Genomic DNA, 8,809 nt, shown 5'->3' with positions numbered 1-8,809 from the left:
CCCAGTGAGTGAAGGTGCTTGTCGCCAAAACAGGCAATTTTGACTTTGATTTTGGGACATGGGTGGTGGAAGGAGAGAATCTATTCCTTCAAGTTGTTCTCTGATCTCCATACACGCACCCTCCCTGCCACACATGCCCAAGAAATAAATACATGTGCCGGGTGGCGGTAGCACACAACTTTAGTCCCAGCATTTGGGAGGCAGAGGCAGGTGGGTCTCTGAGTTCCAGGCCAGCTTGATCTACAGAGCAAGCTGCAGGACAGCCAGGGCTCCATAGAGAAACCCAGTCTTGAGAAACCAACCAACCAACAAATAAATAAATAAATGTAAGAACATTTTTAAAAGTAAAGACAGGGGGCTGGAGAGATGGCTCAGCAGTGAAGAGCACTGACTGCTCTTCCAGAGGTCCTGAGTTCAAATCCCAGCAACCACATGGTGGCTCACAACCATCTGTAATGGGATCTGATGCCCTCTTCTGGTGTGTCTGAGGACAGCTACAGTGTACTTACATATAATAAATAAATAAATCTTTTTTAAAAAAAGTATTTGCTATAAAAGCATTAAGAACTAAGTTTTGGACACCCCTCCCCCCAGAGGTAGAAAGGTGGGTCCTCATACTTGGTTGGCAAGCCAGCCTAGCCAATCAGTGGATTTCAGGTTTGTTTTGTTTGACCTTGCCTCAAAAAATTATGTGGATGGCTAAGTGTGGTGGTGTACACCTTTAATCTTAAGGGCTTAGACAGAGGCAGGTAGATCTCTGAGTTCGAGGCCAGCCTGGTCTATATAGTGAGTTTCAGGACAACCAGGGCTATGAGACTCTGTATCATAGAATCCCCATCCCCACCCCCAAAGTAGAATTCAATAAAGTTAGTATGATAAAGTTTAATTTAATTTTATTTTAATTAATTTAAGAGTGAGGCAAAACTTAAGAAAACTCAGACTACAACTCCCATCAAGCTCTAGTGTATCCTTCTGAGCTCTAAAGAGAACTGGCTGTTGCAGGGCTTCATGGAAAACGCTGTTTCCTATTTCCTTTCCAAACTTCTGATAAAGAACTACAACTCCCATTGCACCTCAGGGCTCCAAATACCTAAAGGATGAAGCTTTGTGGGAAATGTAGTCTTTAACCCAATCTCCCCCTCCCTAGCATCGATTGGGAGTGCCCACCTGGAGGAGGTAGATAACCATTGAAGAGGACATTTCCGCAGGAAGATCGATCCAACTCTTCCCTTACCTGCAGGCGACGAACTGCAAGGAAAGGACTCAAACTTCATCTTGAGGGAAACTAAGGCAGACCCTTGTCCCCATCCCCATCTGTCTTTCCACAGAACTGTCCCCTCCCCCAACCCCCTTCTTCAGAGCTAGACCCACCCAAATCTAGTGTTCTTAGCTCTAACCCAACAGTTTTCTTGACTGGGAAAGTCAAAGAGGGAGGGAATGTTCAGGAAGTAACTGAGAGTCCCGACTGGGGCTGGGGGCTGGGGGGAGGGGGCTCAGTTCTCTCACTTACCCAGTGGAGTGAGCCCATAGAATTGGGCTTCGTGGAGGAGGCTGGGACCATGTATACCCCTGGGTAATAAAAGAGACTTAGGTGTAAAAAATCTAGGGCATGCGGGTGAGTAGCGCATTGTGAGGAAAAGGGTTTAGAAACTGCACAGAGAATATTGAAGCCTAGCTGGTTTCGACAGGCATAAGATTCTAGGGGAGGTTGAGGGTGGTGCATACTTGCCGGTCCAGGACACGGGAAATAGAGCCTAGCCTGTTACGGACTGAGTTCAAGGCAAGCACGGACAGAGCAAGGCCTCATCCCAAGCCAACAGACAAATACATGAAATACTTTTTGAAAAATCTAGATAACAAGGATGTTGGAATGGTGCAAATGTCTGGGTGTATTCGAAGAGAGGGAATATAAAATGATCAATAATTCTAATAAAATGGAAAAAAATTACTTTCTGAGGAGACATTCTATACGGTGGCAGAACTCACCCATTTACCCATACCAACCTGGGGTCTAACTCTTTGGTCCGCAGGAAATTGAGGATGGGGGCAAAGACGGTGGGGTCCCGGTCGATGAAGATCTGCATGGTGGGGTGGGGGTTAGGGTGGGGGTCATGGAAAAGACCTGGAGGAAGTAGAAGCTCCTGTCCCTCTTCCCACCCGGGGTCCTGTTTTTGATCTAGTCCTACTCACAGCTCCGGTTTCATCTTTCAGGGTTGAAATGCGTCCGCTCAAAAGACTACAGGAAGGGGAAACCGAGGGGGTGTCATGGGCCGAGTTGCAGAGGTAGTAGGGTAGAAATGGGTCTCCCCACACCCATTTCATCCCCTCCTACCCTCGCCCCAGACTGGCTCTCCTAATCACCTGGAGAAGAAAGAGTCTGGGATCCAGGTAAGCGTCTGGCGAGAGGTACTGAATCTGGGCGGTGAGGTACGGAGAGGAAACAGAAGGAGAGGTGAGGACCGCTTCCTCCTCCCTTGGGATTCACGCATTCTCCTTTGGCGTTTTTTATCCAAGCGCCAAGCCTCCAGCTTGAGGCGGAGCAACTCTTAATGGACAGAGACTCCCCCCCCACCCCCAGAAGAGGCGGGCATCCCGCCTCGGTCCCACAGGATGGGGCCTCGGGGATCTCCCACACTTACCGCTTGCCCCCTACGTTCAGATGGATCACTTCCCCGGGTGCTCCCTGACTCGGGACCCCCTCCGCTGCGGTCGTCGGGACAGCCATAACCCACCCCCGGCAAACCGGCCGGCTTGCACCCACTTCCGGGTGTGCACAGACCCCGCCTCTGCCTTTTGCTTATTGGTCTAGAGACTCCAGAATCCACCGACGATTGGACAGAAAGCTCGCTCCTCGCAATTACGTTCTCTGACTCTTTAAAGAGGGGAGGTCTTTCCTGGCTTCGACGGGGCGCACCTCGGGGGATCCTTTTGGGTGGTTTAGTAACTTCTCCCTTTTTCTAGGTTCCTCTATTTGGGCATAATATATAACGAATGTAGGCGATTCGTCGAAGACTATGTGCGCAGATCCTTGGAATGAGCCCATACCAATGCCTAGGCATACGTAGAGTCTAGGAGACTGTCTTCGCAGCCCCGTCCCCCACATCAGCCCACCCTCCAACCCTGTCTCAGGTACGCGAACAAACCAGCGTAGACCGTCAAAGCCAAAAGGGTTTATTATAGGTACATACAGTGTGCGCCTGCCACACCGCCCCGCACCCCCCGGCCCTGGCGGCTTCTCCAAGCAGCCACTGGGGCTGCCTGTAACCCTGATCCTCCGACTCCCAGGGAGGTGCTCCAGCCAGAAGCATGCAGGGGGAGGGCTTCCCCACCCCCTCCCCTCGGGAAGTGGCATTTACAGCTGGAATGGGGAGGAAAGAGGAAGACAGTTTTAAACTTTGACTCCCCTCCTATTAAAAGCCTTCGCGGATGCGGGGCGAGGGGGAGGGGAGGAGAAGAAGGTCTAGGTTTTTGCAAAAATAAACTAAGTCAAGAATTAACTGCATGGCTCTGAGATGGCGGAGTACAGGGGCTAAGGGCCCCTTTCCTCCCTCTTCCCAGACAGATCAAGGCAGCATTGGAAGTGAGGTAAAGGCGGGGAGGGAGTGTGTCCCCTCCCCACCCCCTAGCACCCTGGATGGTCCAGGGGACCTCACCAGCGCCCCCGTTGTCCATCCTTAGGGCGGAGAGGAGGCCAACAAATCACCACCTCCTAGATCCCTCGCCCCTCCAGCTTCTTGGGGCAGGATCTGACGATTGGGCAGGGAGTTTGGCTCAACTGGCTCCCTGCCCGTCCCCACTAAGCTCAGTTATTGCATAAAAAGAATGGAGCCCCAGCACCTGGGGTGGGGTTGACGAGCGGGAAGGGACCGAGATATGGCTATAGGGACAGCCATCCCCTACCACCACCTCTTGGAGTGCAGAAGTCCCTTCTATTCCAGGCCCACCTTGGCACATCCGCAGCCATATTCCTGCCCTTGCGGATGAGAAGGTGTCTTTGTGTCCACGGTGCAGAGAAGAGGAGGGTCAAGGAGACTTGTCAGACTCCAAGGGGGGAGGGGGCGGGTACCTGGAATCACTTCCGACGCCCGCTGGCCCTACGCTCCCCGCCCTCACGCTTGGGGTTACCCTCATCTGTGGATGATGTGGTAGGTAGTGTCTGGCCCCATCGGGCGATCTCGGCGTGTTCTGCCACGGAGTTAGCCACGGCCTCCAGCCAGCCATTCATCTCCTCCTGGCGGAAGAAGCAGGACAAGTCCGTATTTGGAAGAGAAATTTCAACCACACCGCCCTCCCTAGCTTCACCTTCCTCCGTGATCAGTATAACGCTGACGGTAAGGATAAAAAGAACAGTTGTATATGCACCAGACTCCTCTCTAAGCACGTCTGTGGATGTATTCACTTAAACCTAACCAATAGGATTATCTATAAAGCAGAGATTATCCCCACCCGCGAAGCAGATATAAACAATGCAAACGAAGTACTGAGCAGGAGCTTGCAGAGCCCTGACACCAGGTCCTTTACTAATTAGTTTCCACATACCGACTTACTTCATTTTTACAGAAGCCCTGAAATAAGTTATTTTGGACCAGCAAGAAGGCCCTACCACGTGAATTGAGGCACGTTGGAGCCTAATGAAGAGTGAGTATCCCATCACCACGACCCTGACTCGGGAAGATTGTCCTCTACCTCCACACCCAAGGCACAGCACACGTGTGGCGACACACATATTCATCAATACATGTATGTACACAAACAACACAAATACAAATGTACTGGGGCAGGGCGGTGGGGGAAGAGGCAGGAGGATCTCTGTGAGTTTGAGGCCAGTGTGGTCTACATAGTTTTCCAGGAGAGCCAAGACTTCAAAGGGAGACTTTGTCTCAAAAAAAAAAAAAAAAAAAAACCTGAATTAGGATCCACTGGCTGGGAACCTTCCAGAGAACCAGGCACCCCATGTGGAGGCTCACTAGTGTGTGTGTGTGTGTGTCCGGTTTCAGGGGCTACACCTTCTGGCCTTGGTGGAGCAGCCAGGCAGCCATGCAGAACACATGTATACATGCAGCAAAATAAAAAATAATAAGTCTTTAAAAAAAAAATTTCAGGGCTAGAGAGGTGGCTCAGTGGTTAGAGCACTGGCTGCTCTTCCAGAGGTCCTGAGTTCAATTCCCAGCAACCACATGGTGGCTCACAACCATCTGTAATGAGATCTGATGCCCTCTTCTGGTGTGTCTGAAGACAGCGACATTGTACCACATACATGAAATAAATAAATTAAAAATTTTTTTTTCAAAGGAGCCGGGTATGGTGGTGCATGCCTTTAAGCTCCACGCTTGGGAGGCAGAAGCAGGCAGATCTGAGTTTGACGCTGGCCTGGTCTACAGAGGGATGTAGATGTTCTGGGACAGCCAAGGCGGCACAGAGAAGCCCTGTCTCAAAACTAATGACAACAAGAAGCAGAAACAAAGCAAAGAACCCAACAACTCTTTTCTTTGTATGGTGGGGTATGAGACTGTTTGTTGGAGCGTGTACGGTGCACACGTGTGAAAGCCAGAAGAAGACCCACTCCCAGACCAAATCCCTCCAGACAGGGTCTCCCAGTGCACCAGTTCACTACCAAATGCCTGTGAGCCTCCTGTCTTTGTTTACTGCTACAACTAAGGAATTGTGTAAGTCCACGGACAGCCATGACTGTCTTTTTTTTTTTTTTAATTAAAAATTTTTTTGAATACAGATGTTGAAATCCAGATTGTGTCGGGCTTGAACAAAAACCCTCTTCGCCACTGAACCATTTCTCTAGCTCCAATGAGGAAATGCTTGTTGTACATCACATTCACCCTCTTTAGCTCAAAACCCTGACTTGCCCTCTTACCCACACCCCAGCACACTCAGGATAAAATCCTTTCCTGAATGGCTTCCAACATTGAGAAGTCTGGCTGCGGGGGACCTTTCTGGGGTCATTTGCCTCACTTCAGCTGTCACCCTGCAATTGCCTGTCTTAAGGCTTTGCAATTTCGTCCTCTGGGTTATATCTATGAGGATCACACACCTCCCTTTTTTAAGACAGGGTAGCCTAGGGTGGCCTCAAATTCACTATATAATCCAGGATTGACCCTCTTGCTTCTACCTCCCATGAACTAAGATTACAGAAGGTAAACATACTGAACCTTGCTCACTCCTTTTGTTTTGTTTCAATTGCGCCTGTGGAAATATATGCCATGTGTGTATATATGTTCTCCGTGGGCAAAAGATGGTGCTAGATCCCCAGGAGCTGGAGTTAAAGGGAGTTGTGAACCGCTGGACCTGGGTGCTGGGGAACCAAACTTGGGCCCTCTGGAAAAGCTGTAAACACTCTTACCTACTGAGCCACCTTTCTAGAACCTTCTACATCCCTCCTTTTTACACTGCACCTATCACCTTTCTGGCCCTATGACTGGTCATAGCAAAGAAGATAGACCTAATTATCATGCCTAGCTAGCACCTGCCCTGGATCCCTCCCCATGATCCCCGACTCACTAAGGTCCTTGGGGCTCTCACTGCCTTCCTGTAACAACTCTGGCTTGTGTGGTTCCTTCTATAGCCCATTGCTTTGATTCAGAAACCACCCAAGTAGCTAAGCCACTTAGAGATCAACCTTGAGGGTGGAAGGACCAGACCTTACCTCATCTTTAGCCTGGAGCAAGAACTCGCTGCCATCCTGGGTTCTGCAGGAGACACAGGACTTCAGGTATCTTGAGGGACCCAACCCCTCTCCCCGTCACCCATTGTCTTTCAAGGGAACCAAGAGTCCACGGGAGGAAATGAAACAATGCTGGGACCCCCTCCCTTCTTCCCATTGTGGGGACTCACTGGAGCTTGAAGACATGCTTCTTTTTCTTGTAGTCACTAGCCACCTCACTGGTGGCTTTGTGCAGGCTGAGCAGTGGCTCCCCACCATGTGTGCCCCCTGATGCTGGGCCTTTGGAGTCCTTGTAGAAGCCCAGCTCCCCCTTGCTGAGCACACAGTACAGGTTCACCCATGACCTGGGGTGACGAGATGGTGATTAAGGCAGAAGTACAAATTCTATATCATTACCATTATAGAGTGTGTGCTGGGCCTTGCTACTCTGGACCTTCCTGCCTCTGGTCCTTTGTCCTAGCTACTTAGTCACATGCCAGGCTGTTCTTCTATAAGGCGGTTCCTGTTTTGGGAGGTGTGGCCAAAGCTCTCGGAACCAAGAGTTTACCCAGGCTAGACCTTTCTTATCTCATCCCACATTGATGGTCCAAAAGCAAGACACAAGCTTCAAGACTAGGAATAGTGCTTAGCAGGAGGCAGAGCCCTCGTCCAGAATCCTCTAGTGAGGAGTTAGAGGTATGTCTCAATAGTAAAGTGTAAGAGCATGGCTTGATCCCCAGTCCTGACTCTGTTACAAGCCCTTGCTTCATTCATTGGTCTCGTTTTCCCACACGTTACCTTCAAGCATCCCTGTTTCATTCATTATTTCTCACTTCCCCCACCAAGTTCCTCCAAGGAAGATTTACTGCTCTGCAGTTTGGAATAAGAAGATCTAGTCTGCCAGCCAGAGCCCCAATCTTGGAAGAAGATTCAAAAATAACATACAGAAGGGGCCCCTGTTCATTGCCACCTTGATCTGGAGGCAAGAAAAAAACCACTATGATCTCCACCAGCCAAGTCCGAAGCTGCCCTGTTCATGTCTTGGGTCTTCGCTCTACGCCACATTTTGAATCTCGGTTGGAAAAAAAAAAATTCACTCCAAAAGTGGAGAAGGCTCAGCAAATAAGTCTCTTGCAGCCAAGCCTGACAACCTAAGTGTGATACTAGGTTAACCCACAAAGCAGAAGAGGGCCGATTCCCACCAGCTGTCATCTGACTTCACACACAGCTTTCGCCCCAACACAAAAAGAAATATAACTTAGTGTAAGAAAAAAGCGTCTCGTCTGGATAACTGAGATAACTTCCAACATTCCATTAGGTCCTTAGTTTGGGCTCTGTTCCTTTTCACACCCACATTGAAAATATAATGGCTGGAGGGTTGCTTGGTGGGGGAATCCATCCCGATCATTGATTGGATGCCATCTCCAATTCATACCCCATTAGAATCATCTAGAGTAGACTCTACCTCCAGTTTGCTCCTTTGCCATCTGGGATTGGTTGCTGAGACTGATTTCCAATTTATTAAGGTTAGTGGCATTCCTGTCATGCTCCCATCTCAGCTCTAGACCCTTCGGTATTGGACACTCAAAGCTTTGGCCGCCTCTCCACTTCACGGATTGGAGGCTTTGAACTTGAGTCCCGCCCCCTCCTCCAGCCCAGCTACTCATTTATCAAATACCCAGAGCAGGCGCCCAAGCCATCCAAAAGCCCCGCCCACGCGCTCACCGGTTGGACGACTTGCGGTTAGCGTCGAGCTCGCGCTTGCGCAGCAGGAAGCCCTCGTGCTGTACTGTGTGAGTGGGCGGAGGCGGAGGCGCGGGGGCGGAGCCTCCCTGAGCAGGGGCGGAGCGCGAGCGCCGGCTTCCCCCGCCCTCACCACCCTCTCGAGGCCGTGGCCGCCGGCGCGGCTTGGGCCGGTCCCGTGCCCGCGGCCGATCGGGCCGAGGTGTCCGCTCGGGCGGCTCTAGCCCGTTGGGCAGGCGACCAGGGGGAAGCTCGCGAGGCTGAGGCAGCGACGGCTGTGTGAATGAAGGGAGGGGGAGAGGGGTACTGTGCATGATGACAGGGGGGCATCCTGTCGCAAGGAACCTGAGGACCTTGGGGAACCATCCATCTTTAGGGCCACCTATCTCGGAGAGAAACATGGGAGAACCC

At 50.9% G+C, this 8,809-nt stretch overlaps 2 protein-coding genes across 3 annotated transcripts in view; both read right to left on the bottom strand.

The window, feature by feature from the left end:
- SHKBP1 (SH3KBP1 binding protein 1) overlaps window positions 1-2,753 on the bottom strand; it is a 13,232-nt gene extending 10,479 nt beyond the window's left edge. Inside the window, exons 1-6 of the mRNA XM_080908159.1 lie at window positions 2,640-2,753; window positions 2,362-2,415; window positions 2,191-2,236; window positions 2,005-2,078; window positions 1,511-1,569; window positions 1,168-1,248 (exon numbers count right to left, since the gene is read on the bottom strand). Of these exons, the coding sequence (XP_080764285.1) occupies window positions 1,168-1,248; window positions 1,511-1,569; window positions 2,005-2,078; window positions 2,191-2,236; window positions 2,362-2,415; window positions 2,640-2,725 (400 nt within the window). The 5' untranslated portion in view covers window positions 2,726-2,753. The remainder of the gene's footprint in view (window positions 1-1,167; window positions 1,249-1,510; window positions 1,570-2,004; window positions 2,079-2,190; window positions 2,237-2,361; window positions 2,416-2,639) is intronic.
- A 1,319-nt stretch (window positions 2,754-4,072) lies between these two features.
- Window positions 4,073-8,809, bottom strand: part of SPTBN4 (spectrin beta, non-erythrocytic 4) — a gene marked incomplete at both ends in the record, with an annotated part of 84,879 nt that continues 80,142 nt past the window's right edge. For both annotated transcript variants that reach the window (XM_080908988.1, XM_080908989.1), the window contains 4 exons: window positions 4,073-4,231; window positions 6,659-6,701; window positions 6,847-7,020; window positions 8,381-8,673. In XM_080908988.1, coding sequence (XP_080765114.1) covers window positions 4,073-4,231; window positions 6,659-6,701; window positions 6,847-7,020; window positions 8,381-8,673 — 669 coding nt within the window. The remainder of the gene's footprint in view (window positions 4,232-6,658; window positions 6,702-6,846; window positions 7,021-8,380; window positions 8,674-8,809) is intronic.

Source organism: Micromys minutus (genome assembly GCF_963924665.1).
Source record: "Micromys minutus genome assembly, chromosome: 32".
NCBI lineage: Eukaryota > Metazoa > Chordata > Mammalia > Rodentia > Muridae > Micromys > Micromys minutus.
Note: the sequence above shows the minus strand (reverse complement) of the source record. Positions and strands in the feature narration are given on the sequence as shown.